Source organism: Patiria miniata, unplaced genomic scaffold (genome assembly GCF_015706575.1).
Source record: "Patiria miniata isolate m_02_andy unplaced genomic scaffold, ASM1570657v1 HiC_scaffold_3, whole genome shotgun sequence".
In the NCBI taxonomy this organism is placed as follows: Eukaryota; Metazoa; Echinodermata; class Asteroidea; order Valvatida; family Asterinidae; genus Patiria; species Patiria miniata.
The window spans coordinates 33,911,616-33,931,684 of record NW_024037069.1 but is presented as its reverse complement, the minus strand read 5'-3'; the positions used below and the strand labels follow the sequence as shown (position 1 = coordinate 33,931,684).

General features: G+C 39.5%; 1 protein-coding gene across 1 annotated transcript; it reads right to left on the bottom strand.

Moving 5' to 3' along the window:
• Positions 1 to 947: 947 nt before the first annotated feature.
• On the bottom strand, positions 948 to 17,557 carry LOC119736733 (angiopoietin-1 receptor-like). The gene is made up of 22 exons (XM_038210746.1): positions 17,326 to 17,557; positions 15,080 to 15,166; positions 11,174 to 11,277; positions 9,848 to 10,016; positions 9,445 to 9,735; positions 8,924 to 9,141; positions 8,519 to 8,588; positions 8,212 to 8,318; positions 7,321 to 7,525; positions 6,586 to 6,685; positions 5,978 to 6,225; positions 5,437 to 5,472; positions 5,170 to 5,339; positions 4,627 to 4,855; positions 3,950 to 4,057; positions 3,098 to 3,282; positions 2,719 to 2,832; positions 2,386 to 2,456; positions 1,916 to 1,956; positions 1,708 to 1,804; positions 1,296 to 1,401; positions 948 to 1,056 (listed from the first exon to the last, which is right to left on the bottom strand). The coding sequence occupies exons 1-22, from the start codon at positions 17,393 to 17,395 to the stop codon at positions 994 to 996; spliced, it is 2,889 nt and encodes a 962-aa protein (XP_038066674.1). The 5' UTR covers positions 17,396 to 17,557; the 3' UTR covers positions 948 to 993.
• Positions 17,558 to 20,069: the final 2,512 nt, after the last annotated feature.

Sequence of the window (20,069 nt, the reverse complement as noted above, 5' to 3'; positions counted from 1 at the left end):
ACAGTACTGACAGCTACACAGGAAGAAATGTTTTAGTTATAAACCATTTATATGTGTGATTGAAAATAACAGATTCGTTTGTACATACACAATTGATCCTTAAAATCGTTAATTTCAGTAAATAATGTTGATTACACATTATTTACAAAACAAAATAGCCCTGCGCTATACCAAAGGTTAAATGCTTTAGAGTTCAACTACACAGAGTACATCGGTATTTCATGCTAAGTCTTCGCTATACGATACAGCAGTTGATTTAATGGTAAGTCCTCGCTATACGATACAATTAACAGTTGATTTTATGACAATGCTTCAGGAGTAAACTACACACAGTACATCGGTATTTCATGGTAAGTCCTTGCCATACAATACAATAGTTGATTTAATGACAATGCTTTAGGAGTAAACTACACACAGTACATTGGTATTTCATGGTGAGTCCTCGCTATACAATACAACATCAGTTGATTTAATGACAATGCTTTAGGAGTGAACTACATACAGTACATCGGTATTTCACGGCATAGGTCCTCGCTGTTCAATACAACAGTTGATTTAATTACAATGCTTTAGGAGTGAACTATACACAATTCGGTACGTCCTCGCTGTACAATTACATTTTGAAACCTGATCTTCTGCGAAAGCTTTTGAGATTTAAAACAACACTCTAAGCAGCCTACTACGATATTTAACATAATATAAATGCTTACTCTAAAACTGTAAACGAGTTATAAATTTGATAATAATGTAAACATGCTTAGTAAGTCTTGTAACAAATATATAATATAAGAGGCTAAATTCTGAACGAATTAAGATCCACTATGTACAAGGACATAAGATGATTTAAATATTCTACTTGACATTGTTCAAAAAAAAGTCTGCGTTAATGCTAACACTCAAACCCGACACTGAAAATAATCGGGAAAAATGCTGAACCACATGCTTGAGTAATTTCGAAGATGATGCATTACAGCGTAAAGATAATGACGTCATCTAGTTGTCATCAAACTCATGCTTGATGATGAAGTTCTCGTAGACAGTCGGTGACAAGACAACCTACAAAAATCAAAAGATGTTGCATTAGTGAACTGTTCAAAACATCGAACAAAACAAAATCTGTTTATCAAAGAAAATAAGGTTTGCTTTAATGTACTGAGAGAAATAGCCAAACCAAATACATTGATAATTGTTATTTGCATCTATCATACATTTTGGTAAAAGAAGGTATCCAATGTATCTAATATTTATCAGATCTGTAACCTAAAAGTGTTCTTGAAACTCGGCAGCACGCTTACATTTTCATACGATTTGGAGTTCATTTTCTCGAGAGTTTCGTAGAGTACTTTGAAGGTTGGACGCTTACTTGGCACCTCATGCCAGCACTTCAACATCAGATTATAACTGAATCAATACAAATTCAAAGAAAACTAAAATGAGAGTCCCAGTGAGAGTCTAAATCAACACATGTCACAGTTACTCAAGTAGGTCTGAACGTCTTATTCCTGCGTCATCGCTGCCCAAAGAAAACTTCTAAAAATCGTCTGTCTTCACTTGAAATTGCTGCCCTTTTTTACAATTAATTCTTACTTATCATTATCAAAACAATAGTTATTGCAAGGTTTATATTCGAATAGTTCAGTGAATATTGGTGAATTGAAATCGAAATCTGTATTCATACTGCTAAAGGAGAGTAGTGTGTTTCCTTACATTTCATCGGCGCAGTTGTCCGGCTTGGGCATGCGGTATCCATCCAGCAATCTCTCGGCCAGTGACTTACTTTCAATACCAGGGTACGGAGTGGCTCCTAAAAGCAATGATCCACTAATAGTTGTAAATTGGATTAATTAGTACCATTGTGTTAGCATTAGCAGCAATCTTACGACAGTACAGAGTTATCCCAGCTTACATAACTTACCGTATGTTGCTATCTCCCACAGCAAGATGCCAAACGACCACCTAAAAGATGAACAGATGATGAACAGATGATTCGCAAAAATGAAAATGGAAATACCTTAGCAAGACGATTGAATTGTTTTCCCTAGGATAGAAAACTGAGGTAAACAATGAAAATCATTGATTTAAACTCATATTCAACTAGAAATCACTCATAGAGCGCAAACTTCCGCCAAGGCCAAATGTAATCGATTTGTACTTAAACATTATTTCAGGCAAATCCGCCCATACTTTTTTTAGTTATCTTGTTAATAAACACACCAACAAATTGACCAACCAACAAACAAGCCATATCCGATGAAAACATTACCTCCTTGGCGGAGGCCAATTATATAGAGTTCATATGTTTTTCCTTTGTATTTTTTTTAAACTAAGTAACGGTGTGAGAATCAAATTCTGTGACAAAATTATGTTGCATTAAATTTTGCTTACGCATCACTTTTGGACTTGTAGACACGACGCGTCAAAGATTCGATAGCCAACCAGCGAACGGGAATCCTGGTCTACAATCGAAAGAACATATATTTCAACTCTTTTCATGAAATAAGGTGCCATATAAACCGAAAGAATTTCAGCCGAAATTTATGATTGGTAAACATCGTCTTTCTTGGGTACTTGATTGACACCAAACAACACCGAGATGATTTTTTGTATGTGTAATTCTTTAGATGTTTTGTTACAATGTTCACTAAAAGCAATTGAGTTATTCCTCTCGTATTGATTAGTCATTATCCTTTAAAGATGATTCTACTTTCTGCACATTACCGATGATTTTTGAACGTAGATGTTCTCTCCTCGTGAAAGGCCGAAATCAGACACTTTGGCGGTCAGGTCTTCGGCCAGAAGTATGTTCCTTGCTGCCAAGTCACGATGGATAATCTATAAAACAGACAAGTATTTCAACCGACCATGTGCAATTATCTAACAATTAAGTGACATCCAGAACATTTACTGCAAGCCTCAAGCAAACATTCACCTGTGACTACACTAGACTATGGAAAAGGACATTTTCCCTAGGAATTTCGTAGAGATAGAATGGCATATGAAGATGCTGAAAGTGATTAGAATCACGACAGAGCTGTGGTATTCAAACTAATACATGCAAAAGTTAGAATAATTTAAAATGTTGGAATAGACTTCTTACTCCTGTCTTGGAGAGATGGTCCATCCCCTTGGCAACGTCTGTGCCAAATTTCAACAAGTTTGAAGAAGTCACCGGAGATGCGCCGTCAGTTGAGTGGCCAGCTCTTTTCTGCTTCGGGCGAATGCTCCTCAGATAATCACGAAGATTGCCATTGGGAAGAAACTCCAGTGCCACATACAGAATGCCTTTGATAAGAAAAATAATTACAAGGGGTTTTCTTTTGAAATAGCCTCGCTTCATGATGTGATACTGCGTTAGGTTATCAAAATTGAGATTGACAAAAGTCCAGTTGGCCAATTCACTTTTCCCCTTTTGCCTAAAAGTATGTCCACGTGTCTATTAGTTGTTATTAACGTTTAAGCTCTATCGAAGCTAGAATAACTAGGATTAGTTGTCGTTTCTCAAACAATTTAGCTTAACTTGCAATAATTTATAAAACAATGGTTGTGAATTCACTTGCCTCATGGTGTGATTCTACGTAGGGTAACGTAAATTCAGATTGACAAAAGTCCGGTCAGCTAATTAACTTACGCTTCTACCTGAAAGTATGGCCTCTTGTCTGGGTTCAAGCAGTTCAAATGTTTGAGTGTGTGTTCTTCAAGTTTAAGCTCCATAGAAGTTATAGAGTTACAAATATAGAGTAATAATTAGTTGTCTGTAATCAAAATAAACTATGTAGTTTGAACTTGAATTGGTCATATTTCAGTTGATATGATTAATGTTGGAGATAATTAATTCCAGTAACTGGTTCAATTCTGACCTTGCTAAACGCCCAGTCTTGACTAGCGCAAAGTAGTTACAAAATGTAAAACACTGGGCTGTCTTTTGGTATAGAAATCATGATTAGTTTACCTTCATGAAAACATGCGGCAAGGAGACGTACAATATTAGGGTGTGGTTTAATGCCCACCATCGTCTGCAACTCTGCCTTGAAGTCCGTAGCAGCATCAGAGGTGCTGTCTGTATATAGAAAAGGAAACAAATATCAGATCTGACATGTCTTTCAAAAATTCGTTCTCAGCTGACCGCCAAAATATTTTTACAGTAAATATAGATATTTTACAGTTCATTATTTGGTAATTCTACTTTTTTTAAAAATGAGTATGTTACAGTGCGATGCGAATTACTGTAATGAAAATACAGTATACCGACAAACAAGGAAGTCGCATCGTCAATCTTTGATTGATGAACAACACAAGGTTTGCCAAGCTGGAACCTAAAGCCTTGATTTAGGATATTATCTGAACTTCAGTCAGTCAGTCACTCAGTCTGTGGTTGCATAACGCACACAGTTTTACGCTATTGATTCAACATGGCTATTCCTTGAAGCCTCTTCATGCATCTGTTTATAGCCCCTTCATCGTCGATGCAGGGTGACTTGGTCCATCTCTGATGGGATCATTATGTGACATTCAGTGAGTCACTGAGTGAGTCAGTCGGTGAGTGCGTCATGAAGTAAGAGAACACAGGACTGGCACTGTGGGAACCAGCATTTACGATGTGTTTATCCTAATCACGAGTACAGTTACCTTTGAGAGTTTTGATGGCTGCTTTGGTGACCTGGCTTCTGATTCTCACGCCTCCTGCCCGTACCTCGCCAAAGTTACCCTTACCAAGAATCTCATCATCGATCATCAAATTCTCCCATTTGATTTCCAGTTTCCTGGCCCAGACGGGAAGCCCAACATCCTCATATATATCGCCATCGGGGTTGACAGCTCTTGGTGGGTAGTTTTCGTAGGTTGTGGGTTTGGCAACCTAGGAAATAAATAAAAAAAGGTAAAAAAAAAATCCCTATAAAGCTGAAAGCTGCACAATCAATAATGAAATAAGTTTTGACAATGATTGAAAGTAAGTGAAACACATTTTGTTGAAGTCAATTAGCTCAAATGACAGAAGAAATATTTTGGTTGTTTTAGTTTCGCAATAACACTGTATGCATCAGAGCCTACACATTAACTCATCCAATAAACAATCCTAGTTGTGTACCTTACAGTTCATAACTAGATCAAACAAATAATCACATGAAAAAAAATCAATACCAAATTGCACGCTATGAGAGTGACACTTACCAGTTCCACAGGTCTGGGCACTATTAGAGAACTGTTTGAAGCATTCTGGCGATTTCGTCTCCTCCACACCACACATCCAACGAAAATAATTAGGACAAAACCAACCACTATCGCACTAAACACGGCAGCAGCAATAATGATTCCGTTGCCATTCGTTGATGGTTTTTGCACTTAAAAGAAATTCAGAAGTTTTAGTCCAGTCAGTTATTTCCATAGCACTTTTACGGTATTTTGCTGTTCTGTAATAAATTCTTCATATATACTTACCAATGACTGTCAGTGGCTCAGAATATGTTACCGTGGCTTCCTGCAGAACGACAATGTGACTCAAAGTGAGCGATACGAAGAACATTGTAATTACGACATTATAGGTAACTAAAGAACATGAAAGAAACTGGTATCACTAATTTTGTAAGAAACATCGGAAACATGAAATGGGAAAATTAATCACTTCTGCCAAGAGTATTTTTAACATAAAGAACTGTCATTCAAAATGGGGAACCATATCAGCTTCTAAAATCGCCGTGTTGCTATGAGTGAACTTTTCATGAACTCAATAAGCCTCTGACGTGACACTTTGTTTACTTGTACGAGTTTCTATTGGGCTACGAAAGCGTCGTTCCTACCAGGCTCCCACAAAAAACACACATGTAAACAAAGTGTGATGTCACCATAACAGAGGCTTATTTAATTAGAATAACATACACCCTTTATACGACCGTCCAGCGTAAGCAAATAATAAACATTCGTTGATATTTTGTTTTGTTTTGTTTTGGCACATTTTTGGGCAAAACCTTGTTATGGAAACTCACAGTTTCGTTGCCTTTGGTAACAGACCCAACACGGATGTTGTATACAGCATCTCGCTGCAGCGGTGCGTTCCTGTAGCCGCCATACATCTTAGAGTCTCCGACTACGAATTCAGCAGGAAGGCTATTCTTAGGAAATTCAGCAGCAATGTAACCGTCACCCAGGTCCTCAGAACGTCTCGTAACGAGAACATCTCTTTTGGTCACAGACAATGTACCAGCCTTCTTAACCTCAATCACGTATGATCTGTAATAAAATGTAATAATACAACTGTAATTGAAAATACATGATTTTTAAATGTAGCATGTAATGTTGTCTAATACTACATTTTAAACGGACATGTTAACTTATACCATAACACATCGAAATGTGCATGCCATCAATGAAAATTAAGCATTGCAGTTGCAAGGCGCAACTTAAAACAATTATTGATCGTAACAAGGGTCAGGTTTTCAAAAACATTCAAGATAAACAAACTCAAAAACGTTGGTAGCTGCTCTTACAATAGATCCCATTTATATTTTGCTATAATAGGTTTTGGTGTTAAAAGTATATCTTAAATCGACGTCTTTTTCTAAAAAAAAAGGGTTGTTTCTGTTTACTTACTCAATGTACACAACAGACTTTGGAGCTGCCAAACTGATTGTGACTGTCATGTCTGTTGTTTTCTCTTGAATTGGAGTGGGTTTGGGTGGAGCAGGTGGATCTGTTGAAATTAAAAATTTGCAGTTTGTCATTAAATAAAAGCATCAAAATCCTTTTTAAAATTGTCCTAGTCTTATAGTTTCAGATGGGTAAATATATACAATAAATATATTTTGTGATAATAAATAGAAAATTTAAGTTGAATTGGAATATTTTCGAAAGTGGAAACAGTCGGCCATTGTTGTTGTTGTTGTTTTCCTTTTCTTTGAAAATCTCGTAGACGTTAAAGTCAGTTCTCAAGATCAACAGAGGAATCAGTCAGCTTTTCAAAAGTATTCTACACGACTGTTTTAATTTTATGATCGACTGACATTCATAAACTACTCAGTGACTCGGACATCATACCTGATTGTGGCTCTGTATACACCTGTCAAGTTCTTAGTGTTCCTGTCAAGATTTCGTTTTAGCGATATCTCTTTCTCTTTGACATGAAATTTTTAAACTGAAATCTAACTAACCGTTCTGTCATGTAGTACATGGGCCCAACAAGACAATATTTCAATGTAGTCGCCAAAGGGTACATTTCGAAACGGATTTTAAACCCAACCTTCGTGGCTGTCGTCTTGATCATCAGACGAATCGCACAGGTTTAATACGTATTGACAATCATTAATTAAAAAAAGGAAATATTTTTACCCGTCATCGGCTTCGTGTAAACTTCCAACACTCGGTGTTCTGTCCCTGTGAACATTTCATTCTTTGCCAACACCCTAAACTCATATTTAGTACCAGGTTCCAGGTTGGTTATTGTAAAGGGTGAATTCTGAGCTTCACTGCCTTCGTATGTGTCCCCTGCTGTGAAGTCTGGTCGATAAGGCCTGTCCAAGATACGGTACTCTACCTACCAAAAAAGAGAGAGAATTCCAAAGTAGAATCCAGGCACTTTCTGAGAAGATTGTGTTCGGGGAGTTGATTAAGCACAAAAAAAAGGTGGCCTAACATGTCAGTCCTAGCAGGACCTATGTCAACGCAAAATGTTCACATCTTAACAATAATTTCAGGAGCAACGTAGGTGTCAGTCCTTGATCTCATTTGACATCCTCAGCACTACTCGCTTCGCACGGGGGTGGGGGCGCACCCTATAAAAAAAAATTCGTCGCTCCCCCAGTCGCCCCCTTCCCACTCTGAAAATTAGGCAATCGAAAAAAACTCTAATTTTCGCAATTGGCTGATTATTTTAACGTCCCTTGGAATGCGTATAGCAATACTATTGTCTGACAATTACCATGAATTTGGTTTTGTTCAGGGCCCTCATTAAAAGATGGTGTCCCCTCACACTATTTGATTTTATGGAGGCCAGCTGTCCGATGGAAAAGCCTGTCTACCTTAGAGTACGGATCAAATTGGGCGCCCCTCCACTGTAACATCCAGCACCTCCACCCCCCCCCGCCCCCGCCAGGATGAGAGCCCTGGCTACGCCGCTGCATGCTCCGTCCTAGGACTATGTATACTTTTTTTAAATACTTTTCATTTTGGATTTGAATTACACACAATTTTCCAATGGGATAGATGGACAAGTGTACATACTATGTAACCAGTGATTGGTCCTCTAGGTCGTAGCGGTGGGTTCCAGACCAAAGTGATAGATGTCTCTGTCCTCTTCGTGAAGTTCAGATTCCTTACAAGTCGAGGAACTGCGGAAATCAAAGTTTACATTAGCACAATATTATGTGAACGATATACTTTTGTGGAATACAATCAGAACGATGTGTTTACGTCATTGATATAAATACCAAAGAAACAATACACAAAGATCAAGATTAAAGTTGAACAAAGAAATCGACTTAAGCGTCTCATTGTAGTTTATTTCACTGTTTTTTCCCAGATAGTCTACCTCCGATTGCTGTCGTTGCTTCGATATAGTCACTCCAAGGGCCAGGACCAACAGACGTCACAGCTTGCACCTGTAGCAATCATATCAAAACCCTGCCATTTTATTGCAATTCGATGCTTCAGATGAAATCGGTTAAAATTATTTGTGATCCTCAAACACTATAAGTTCTGTTTTTCGTAAAAACGTAGGCGAACATTTAATGTTGTTACGCAAAGTTATCTATTGTTAATCATGTCAATGTAGCAGTTTGATGGTGTTTGCCTCTGCCATGATATAATTGGGATCGTAGACGAAACTTGTCAGTTTTAGATACACGTGGGAAGAACATTAGTTTCTGATGCACCAATTATCTTGTAACGATAATAGTTGTACCGATTTATAGAAAAAATAAAGAATATGATATACCACGAACAGGTATGGCACACCGGCTTCAAGGCCCGTGATACTGTGCATCAATCCTATGACAATAGGATCAGTCTCCATGTTTTGCATGTCTCCACTCCTCCAGTAGCGAACATTGTAGTGTGTGATGCGTCCATTCGGTGGATCCGGTACACTCCAGCCCAGACTGACGGACATGTAATCTATCGACAGGATGCGAACATTGCGGGGAACTGTGGGCGCTGTTAAGATTGAACACCAAAACGAATATTTGATTGGTTCTTGCAACTGATATAAAACTATCGGCACCGTGCACTAAAAAAACAATTAACCAATTAAGAATATGTATTTGAATTAAATTCCTGGTTTAAAGGAATTTCCTTTATTATTGACCTTTTTGTTTACTTTGTTCGAGGGGTTATTTGTATATAGAATCCATAAACAACTGCAAGACAACCGCATCAAAATTAGAATCAAACCGAAATACGAAGGAGAAGATGGAGATGGCGAAATGAGATCGAGGTAGAACAAAAGTCTTAGACTACCTGCTTCGTGTGTTCTTGATGCTACAGCCGCACTGTACGGTCCAGTCCCATCATTAGTCCTTGCAGCAACTTGAAAACTGTAATAAGTAAAGGGAGTAAGTCCATCTATTGTAACTGAGAGGCTTGCTGTAGTCTGGCGAGTCATTGGTGCAGCTCCACTTGTACTAAGCCTATAGTCGTATCCTGTGATGACACCGCCTCGGTTTCCACACACTGGGAGGCTCCAGGAGAAGGCTAGGCTGCGTTGGGCTTGAGACCCAGGTGTCACAATAGTGGGTGGTCCAGTCGGTGCTGCAATATCAAATAAGTACCAGAGGGTTAGAGATATTGCATTTGGATGAAGACAATAAGTTACAACAAACAAGCCAAAAGACTGAAGACCGTAAAACCTATAGTGCCATACCTGATGATGCGGTTGTGACGATTGCTGTTTTTATTGGTCCGTATGCACCATATACATAAGCCTTGACTCGTACAGTGTACCCAGAGTTTGGCATCAGACTGTTTATAATTGTCATGCTTCCCTGACACATGCAGCGGCTACTGTACGCTGGTGTATTGATGTGTTCACACTTAGGCCTAAAAAAAAAAAAAGTTATGTTGGCGTAACGGGCCAGAAAAAATAGGGTAGGTCGGTCGGTTTTTTTTTTTTTTTTTTTTTTTTTTTTTTTTTAAATCCCAGCAACGAAAATGACATTAAGCCGGTAGTAGTACACGATAACAAAAGAAAACAAGACTACTATTTGTATACTTTTAAACTCTGAGTGACATTTATTTCACTTTTTATGTCTTTCTTTTATAGTTTCTTGTTTTTGTGCAAATAAAAAAAAAACTGTCAGATCGAGGAAAATTTAAGGAAGGCATGGTACATATCAAAGGTACATATCAAAAAGCGGAATCCAAAATCAGACAAACTGTTAGCCGTTTCATCTGGCATCGACATCTTTATATGGACCCGATTCTTCCTTGAAGTTTGTATGTTTAGCACGGTGTAACCCGCTTGTACACCATCGGCACAGCTCTGGGCGATTACCCCCAGCTCTAGACTCAAATTTATCCGCATTAAACGGTCGAAAATGACCGAAGATCCCCATTTGCCCTTGATGGAAACACTGTACGCTTCGGTACCGGGCGCCATGATGCGACGGCGTACGCGCGTAACCACGGGCCGGGGGCCGGCGCGGCGCGGCCGGGTCGTGTCGGCCGCCGGGGTTACAGAATAGTTTACCATTTTTAGAATAAATATATATCAATTGTTATCGTGTTAAATAGTGAAAAATTAATTAAAATAATTTATATTATAATGAACTATTTTTTTTTAACATGGAATAAATAGCGAAGTATTTTCAATAGTGTATGTAGCAGTTCGCGCCGTGCAACAGTCTAGGACGAGGCTATACATGTACTGTACACGTACATGTGCATCTATCATGCATGCATGGTGCATCGATCTCCGCACGCGCACTAGGCTAGGCCTGCGCGATCTTCTGCATGTTCGTTGTGTCATGGAGAGGAAGGTGCAAAACATTGTGCACTCCAAAGTTCCACGCGCGCTATCGTCATACAATTGAGGAGAAACGGTCAGAAATGGTTTCAAAACGTATTTAAAATTCATTTCTATAGATTTTAATTATATTTCTTCCCTTCAAAAAAAAAAAAAATATCCAGGGTCGGCCGCATTTTTAGGGTCGGTCGGGTTACGCCAACATAACACTTTTTTTTTTTAGGCCTTATCCTTATAGGTCAGGGCATACTCCACGCTGTAATGATCAGCACAGGGCACTGTAGACCAGCTGACTGTCATACGTGTAGCATCGACATTTGTTTGCGTTACTATGGAAAGAAATGTTGAACATGGATATTAGGTAGCTGACTGTCAAACTATTACAACCCATGGCTTTCGTTTGCATTACTACGGCAATAAAATACACGCGATTGTTATATACGAGTACATAAAAGTAATTGTGAAAATCATTGACCAGCCAATATATTATTATGTAAGTCTATCTGGTTCTTAATAGTGTGTGTATAGCGTCATCGCACTCCAGACCAGCTGACTGTTATACTAGTAGAATCCATGGTTTGCGTTACAACGGCAAAAAAGTGTGTGAGTATTATTAACCATTACATAAAATTAGTTGTGAAAATCATATACCTCCCAACACACTGGCCATGATGAAAGTCCATAATCCTCAAGCGTAGGAAGACATGATCATTTATCTCTTCCCTTATTTTAAGCCAGCCCCTCTTTACTTAATCCCTTCGTGAGGACGATTTCAAAATATCCTGCATTAGCATCCAATTAGAACCCCGATGGAAACGTGACAATTAAATCGCTTAGGCCTATAGAAGGCTGTAAATCAGCATGGGAGTCACCTTTTATCAACCATTTTTAAACGGATCAAGTCTTTCTGTTGGTGATCGCATGACTTGATATATAAGTGAACATGTGGTCCGGACTTTTCGTTATATCACCAGCATAGCTGAGATGCCGCCTGTATCATCGGTCACCATGATTCGGAATGCGGCGATTATTGAGTCTTCATCGACAAGTTCTACTCTTACCGCTGGTAATGACGTTTCCTGTGCTAATCCTGACTTCAGCCATAGTAAGGCATGTCCCTGACAGTTCCACACTAACGTATTGAGCAGCGATGGCTTGGCTCGATGTGAAATTAATCATTGCTCCTTTCTTTGCCTGGGAACGTGTGACTGCAGATCCTATCTTGGTGTTCTGGGAGCGATCTGAACTCAAACCAGCCCGTACTACGGCACCTCTCAGTCGCAAACCTGCAATGAAGTCTCATCAATATAGATTTTCCCGACCGATTTCAGCCTAAAACGTTCATTTTGATCAACAAACTTTCAGACTTGTTTTTTTTGTGTACTTTGTTCACACCGGCTTTCTTTTTGCTATTATTGCATTCAATTTTGTTTTCGGGCACATGGTTTTGGTCCTGCCATTCAGGTTCGTTTATAGACATTCAAGACTATATTTTCACCACTCTTGAGTGTAATATCCACAGTCCTTTTCCAACCGCTGCAATCAAATTAAAAGTATTGAAGCGCACAGGATTTCTTTTTCGCGTTTTTCTTTTTCATTTAATGTCAGCATCGGTCAAGGTTTTTGACGATAGTGTCCGATGATTGGTGGTCGGCCACTAAAACAACTAAGCGTCGCGCGCTCTGCCCTACTCACACGTATCCAGCCTATTTAGCTCTACTGCAAAAGGAAAGCCTCTTCACCAATTTCAATCTCGCTCTATCTTGAGCTGTCCGTTGCCATGCAATGCCACTATGTGTTGTTATTTCATCTCTTTATCTTCTGTTTTGTCTCCCTCTTTTCCCGGCTTGGTTTCTTGGATCCCAAAATGTACTGTGACCAGCGAACAGCGACCTCACGCTTGAAACATTTCGTCACCGACACCACGAAGTGACGCTCCATGTGTTTAACCATATTTTTTTTCGGTTTTCAGTTTTTTTGGGTTTTTTTTTTTTTTTAATTTTTTTTTGATTGTTTTTTTTTTTTTTTTTTTTACTTTTTTACACATTATCCATCAAGGCCTAGCATTGCACGAAGTTTCAAAGCTTCAAGAGCTTTTCTTTACAATTATGCTAATTATCCATGGCAACTTTTGCGCCAGAGTGAACATTTTCGTTTTCACGAAATAACACTCAAGCGCTATTTACCATTGTAATGTATGGCGCGCACTCTCGTCAGCATGAAATAGTGCTTAAGCAGCGGCATGATTTTCTGCTAAAGTAAGCACAACTTTTAGTCTACTGTTAATTAGGGCTATGAAATTGGGCACTTGTTTGAGCACGCGCGCGCTGACCTCCGTTTCAACGAAGTAACACTCTCCTAGTGTTGTAATACATTGAAGCGTGCTACGAAAATTTACAGTTTCGAAGCTTTTTTGGTTTCACTCACTAGCACTCACCTTTTTCTCTTATTTCTTGTTGTTTTGATACACAAATGGGTTAAAAACAACAAATTTGAGTGTCCTCAACGAGAAACCCAACTGAAAATACCCTGCAGTATTGACGCAAAAAGTTGTTCTAGAAGGCGTAAAACTTTAGATGCCGTTTTCTCCGATTGCTAGTTTTTACTGGTATGTACGGTGACGACTTATTCGCCGTGACTTTAGCCTATGTTTTTCTTTATTTTGACCTCACTTGACCTTGAAAATGACCTTGAAATCCAAAATTGACGATGGCATCCACCCACACCTTATTTGTAATGGTTCAAAGAATTGATCTAGCATGGGTGCCAGCTATTACCCAAAAATGCCGTGAAATTTTTTTCTAGAGGACTTTTCCTTGTTTGGCTGGCACACTATGAGTGTTACTTCGTTGTGACGGTGACGACTTATTCGCCGTGACTTTAGCCTATGTTTTTCTTTATTTTGCCGCCGGATGTCCGAAGACGAATACGTATGCGAATAAAGGAGAGATTGCTATTCAGTGTTTTGTGGTGGCTCATTTTTGTTAACAAAGATAGAGAGCCGAAAAGTGTGGCTACGTTCTCAAACAAATTTGGAGTCCAGAAATTTGCTTCATATCCAACGACAAAATAATGAAAATTGCCCTGAAAAGATAAGCCATCGCGACGGTTTTTCCAAGGTTTTCGGTCATCACCAACTAATTCGCATATTGTAGCTTATAGCCATCTGGGGTCGCTGTTTGCCCTACAGTACGTGTGAGTTCATAGCAGGCGGCTGCTGTTTATGCTAGCGGCAGACCATCGATCATCGAACACTATCGTCGAAACCCTTAACAAGGCTATTTGAACTCTGAGCTAGGGTTCAATTTATATGCGATATGTGTTATTGGATGAGGTATTGTTATCTTTCTTTCACAGAAAGTTGTTCTGAATGATACTCCTGTCCATAAACCATTGTCTTCACTGATTTGAATAATTCCATCATTATAATTTGTTTTTTTGTGTGTCTCCGACTTTGTTTTAATTGAGTTTTATGATGTCATAATTATGATTGGCAGGTTTTTGTCCCTTGTGATTAGTGGCGTAGCTAGGGATTTTTTCCGGGGGGGGGGGGCGCTGGAGAGGGGGGGGGGGGGCTGGAACATTTCATGGGGGGCGTCATGTAGATCAATAATATTTTTTTAGAAACTCGAAATCTCAGTGGGGGCGACTGGGGGCGACAAGGATTCATGGGGGGGGGAAGTCGCCCCGTCACGCCCCCCTCCCGTGGCTACGCCACTGCTTGTGATTGTATGTACAGGTATTGTTCATTTTTTTAAATAGTGTGTACGTTGAACGAGTGACTTTCGCAAAGTTATAGCAGATTGACAAAAATTTTTAAATGGATGAACAGCGCAAATTCGAAACAGCGCGAAACATCCATCAACATTCTAGGTAGGTCAAGTCTCACTGTACTTCGAAGAAGGTTCTTAATGAAAAGCCCAAAACCAGTGACGGAACTGACGGAATCATCAATATTTCTATTTTCTATTTTCACTTTTCCATCCGCGAAGTCTTCTGAGTTGAATTGCAGTGAGTTGATGAAACAGTTTTCCTCAGAATACAAATCAGGTCTTTAAATGAATGCCCAACCCAGATAATTCATAAAATTAACTTTCTTGCTTGCTACTGCACACGCATTGTTAGACTTACCATTAACATTTGTGTTGACTACAGTGATTCTTGTCAAGCAGTACGCAGCCTCCAGATCCACTCTCCACCATTGGTCTCCTGCACACACTGGCGAGAATTGAATGAAAATAAGGATAGAAATAAGTTGCAACCATGGTGTGGATTATTCATTGAAATATGGTTTATCATTTAAGGTAGGCGGGAAAAATGAAGAGACATTTCTGAAAGGAGGGATGAAAACGGTGTAACGGGTATTCTTTTTCACAAGTGCCCTTTCTTTCACGAATGTCCTTTCTTAGTCTTGGAATGTCACACGAACGTCGGCAATTGTGCTGCCATAAAAAGCGCCACCTATTTTCCGATAGTGCCTGATCGGCATGCAAGTGCCTTTTTTTCATGTATCTTCCCTCACCTCCAAATAAAATGACCTAGCTACGCCACTGGAAAAAAATATTAACCCAGCATGTTATTTGCGATCGATCTTAACTAAAATATTTGCAGACGGATCAATACAATTGACTTCTTCACTAACATGCCAGAGATGCATTTATCATCGTGAAACGTTTCGGCATATTGTCAGGTAGGAGTACAAGGCTGAACTTTATATTGTCCGCTAATGTCTCGCTAATTATGTACTTCAAGAGCGATTTCTTTGAGACAAACTTATTGGCCTTTAATAGTTTGGAACCATGTACGACGCGAACTCGACTGAGGGCTTTCATGATATTTAAAGTGACAGTTTATCATATAATGTTCAAGTTTTTCTGCGCTCAATAAACATTAGTAAGCCTATTACGAACACATCAATAATATGCCTTCTCGTTATGTACGTTTTTAATTTACTACGTCGTTTAAACAATATAATTTTTCGATCAATTGAAAAATGTCATTTGAAAAATGAAACTTTGGAATCTTTCCCTTAGGGTTTTTATAAAGTCTAATATATACATATTATTACATTTGGAAAATAATTACGCGTGTGTGAAATTGTTGAGGTATCTCCGTCTAGTGCTCTGTCTGCAGTAAGAGGTATACCGAGATCATCAGCATAGTAAGTGCTACTCTGTGTGGCTGGCTTGTTTCGCAAATCCAGATCAACGGATAACCCTACAGTCAAAAATGTAAAAAAAAAAGATGAAACTACCCAACAATAATGCATACGTTTTATATTTCTCACCATTTTGGTGGTATGAGAGGTTGGCACAAGCCACACAAGAATATGACAAATACGAAAATCACATTTTAATACGTTTTCCGAAAGTTTAATTCCAACACTTTGTAATGACACTTCCCCTTTAAACATGTTTACAATACGTTAAAAAGAAAAAAAAGAAACAACAAGTAGCACTGTTTTACATTAAAAATAAAATTGAAGCCGATAAAAAGTAATACAAATATTGTATCAAAACAGTTTTTCTTTTGTAGTGTAAAATATGTTCAATTGATTAAACCGCCGTTCCTTTATTACAAGGCGATTTTAAAAACAACTTAAAAATGAAATATACTGTACTATATTATAAAGAGGACGCTGAACAAAAGAGGACACAACTTAAAAATTCCAAGTTTTTGAGCAAAATTTATGTATCTATTTCGTGATAACCTTGTGGAGACGTTGTTCCCTATTATACCCATGTCTCCACAGGGTACCGTGAAACATATTACACTCATGTGGGTGTTCTTATGGTGTAAATTGAGGAAACACACATGTGAACACACATACAAGACAGGAATCAAATCGCGGACGTCCTTGATTAGAAAACGTGTACAAAAAACATGGGAGCTGTTGCTGAATGAAAAAAAGAACGATGATGAGAACAAAAGGAAATCCTCGATTTACACCGTAAACAAACCTGAGTATCTGTGTTGTTCGCAAGTCGTTCGACCGCGTAGCGGGCGACACGCGGCAAAGCTCCCCCTCTCGCATAGCGGGCGAGTCGAAGCCTCGTTAATAAACAATCGGGCCAAAATTTCCAACGTGCCCACGTTCAAGTTTTCACCGCCTTCGTTTTCTTTTTCTACTTTTTTTCAAACATTTGATTCAACGAATTGTTTCGGATACTTGAACTTGAAGTATTGTAAATAACATTATATTTGTCTGAGTACTATTTTGTCCAAATTGCCAAAGAACATCTTCCAATATTCATTCAAGGTGGCAATTCTTTATGTACATGTACATGTACATGTACATTGGCACAAATACATGTACACTTATCTTTAATTTCTTTACTTCCTGCTTGTAATTTTGATATTTTTAGTTGTATATTTACCTTTGTGAAGAATGGCACAAGCCCAAACAAACACTGGGACTAGGAGACGACATTTTGCTGATGAACTCATGGTGTTTTGGATACTATTTGCATAAGTGGATCGCAAGTCGTTCAGAGGCGAAATACACGCGTGGTTTTAAGTATGCAAAGCGTATGAAGATCACGTGCAGATTGAAGTTACGATGGGAGAACAATTCAAGTATAGACGTGAATGCCTTCTGGAGAGTAGAAAGTAGAAATGGACAACCAGTCCATGAAAGGAAATGAGTTCATTTCTTTTGGGTCAACATCCAGTGAGGCTGGGTGCCAAACCAAACACTGGCTTAGCAGTACGTCGTTTCCTTGTTTTCCTTGTTAAACAATTGATAGTCTCGTATATATCAATAATATTTGTGCTATCTGACCTTTATTTCCTTAATGAACAGGAACAGTGACAAAAAAATAATCCAGCACAGGAACAGTGACAATAACTATAATCATTAAAAAAATAATCCAGCAAATCAGGGTTGAACTCTACATAGGAATTATCTACCAGGAGAAAATATGACAAATATTTAGAGAGCTTTTTAAAAACGAAAGGTGCGATCACATGTTTATCAAATGTGAGCTCTAACAGGGAAATAATTATATTATGAGTTATGATAAAAATTCGACAGTATGGAATTTAAACAAATTGAGGGAAAGTTTTTTAAGAATTGCAACTTAAAAGATAAAAAAAAATACCTCAAAGAATATGTGAGGGAGTGATTCTATTCGGAAAACTAAATTAAATTTAAAACTTCTTTATCATCTGCTGAACATCCAAATTTCTGCGAAACTTGATCAGGTCGTGCATGGAAAGTCTGTGCTCGGTGAACATGGATATTTCTGCTCGAGTTGTGTGTTGTCCTCGTAAGAATGGGTTTGCTTGAATTTACGAACAGTGAGATTTAAATTGTGCATAATGAGATTTGCTTCATTCAATTATCATTGGGAAATGCTGACTCAAAAATCAGGTCGAATTTATTTCCTACCAGATGCAGAGCTTGCAGAAGGTGGGTATACCAGGTTAGACTACCCCCTTTACACAAGGGCTGCGACCTTTGGGCCTCCCTTGTGCGACCATAAAACTGGCCAGGTCGCCGTTGGAGGCTCACAGGAGGCCGAATGGTTGCCTAGGTCGTTCAAAGGTGGTACCCAGGATGTTCAGTAATCGCCATGGACGCCATGGTCGCCGTAAAGTTTTGAACGTGTTTACTTTGAACAGTCGCACTAAGGTCGCCGAGGAGATTGGTTGCTCAAATGTGGCTTAAATGAGGCAAGAAGGGAAGCACAAGCATTGCCATGGTTGCAGAATGGATGCACAATGGTTGACCTATGGTCGCCACGTAATAGATTCGTTCTGTTGCAAATTTTACCGTCAATCTGGGCGATGCTTCTGCCTCCCTTGTGCCTCAAGGGTCGCATAGGAGGCAGAAGCATGGCTGAATGGTTGACAAGTGATCGCCGTTAGTTTCCGGTGGCCACCGATGATGACATAGAGGAGGCAAAGAGGAGGCTCAATGGTTGCCCAAACATTGCTCGGGGGTCACCTATGTTGCCTTTAATTGCGTCGGTTGCCGTAGGCTGCACAGTAGACGCGCACACAGGGGAGCTAGGCAGGCAAGTGGCTCGGTGGACGCACAGGTCGCTCGTAGCTCGACTTGAAAACGTCTGAAAATTGCAGTTCTTGTGGTTCAAGGGAGGCACAAGGATGGCTGGGGCAGTTACATAGAAACAGGATTTTCTGGTTTTAGGCGACCATTGAGCGTCCAGGCCATTTTTTGGTCGCTCATAGGTTGCAGCCCTGTGTAAAGCCCGTGTCACACCTTTGCGTATCCTAATTCCTTATGAGTTCCTTATCAAAAATGTTCAATACGCAGCCGTACGCTCAATTAACGTCGAAATGTTTTGATCACTTTACTTATGTGCGACGCACATCTAGCGTACTAGTAACGAATTCAGCGCATCCATTGCGTAAGAGATGCGTATGAGTTGCGTATGCAGTGCACAACATTATTTTTCGGGCTGCGAATAGGTCAGTATGCAATGCGCAAGCCGAGCGTATTCCGGACGCACCCGACTTATGCCGACCGCATGCTTGACGCACTTCTGAGCGTATTCCCGCCACATTTCCGCCGCTCGCCGTCCAGCGTGCGTCTGCGCTGCAGGTACGCTATGTATACGTCCAATATATGTGGCTCATTTGCTGCCAGGGTGCGTCACGAACACATAGCGTACTCGTAACGCACTCGACCGATGCGGGACCGATGCGCTGCGCATTTATAACTTATGACTTGCGTAACAGCGTACGCAGCGTAGTTTTGTGCATGCCCAAAACTATCCTGCGTACGGGCCGTACCATGCGTATATCTGCGTACATAAAACCTACACAAAACGATAGAGATGCATATGAGGTGCGTATTGTGCGTACGACTGCGTATGAAAAAAATGTCAATGCGCAACTCATAAGGAATAAGGATACGCAGAATTGTGACAGTGTCCTAAAGCCCCTGTCACACCTTTGCGTATCCTAATTCCTTATGAGTTCCTTATCAAAAATGTTCAATACGCAGCCGTACGCTCAATTAACGTCGAAATGTTTTGATCACTTTGACTGATGTGCGACGTACATCTAGCGAATAAGTAACGAATTCAGCGTATCCAATGCGTATGAGATGCGTATGAGTTGCGTATGCAGTGCGTAAGTAAGCTATCTGTGCGTT

What these genes read in the sequence shown, in the direction of transcription:
- LOC119736733 (XM_038210746.1), bottom strand. Translation starts at nt 17,395, where the DNA reads ATGAGTTCATCAGCAAAATGTCGTCTCCTAGTCCCAGTGTTTGTTTGG. An exon ending in TCTACGTTCAAAAATCATCG is followed by an intron (nt 2,457 to 2,718) that starts GTAATGTGCAGA and finishes TTTCGATTGTAG; the next exon opens with ACCAGGATTCCCGTTCGCTG. An exon ending in ACTCCAAATCGTATGAAAAT is followed by an intron (nt 1,057 to 1,295) that starts GTAAGCGTGCTG and finishes TGATTTTTGTAG; the next exon opens with GTTGTCTTGTCACCGACTGT.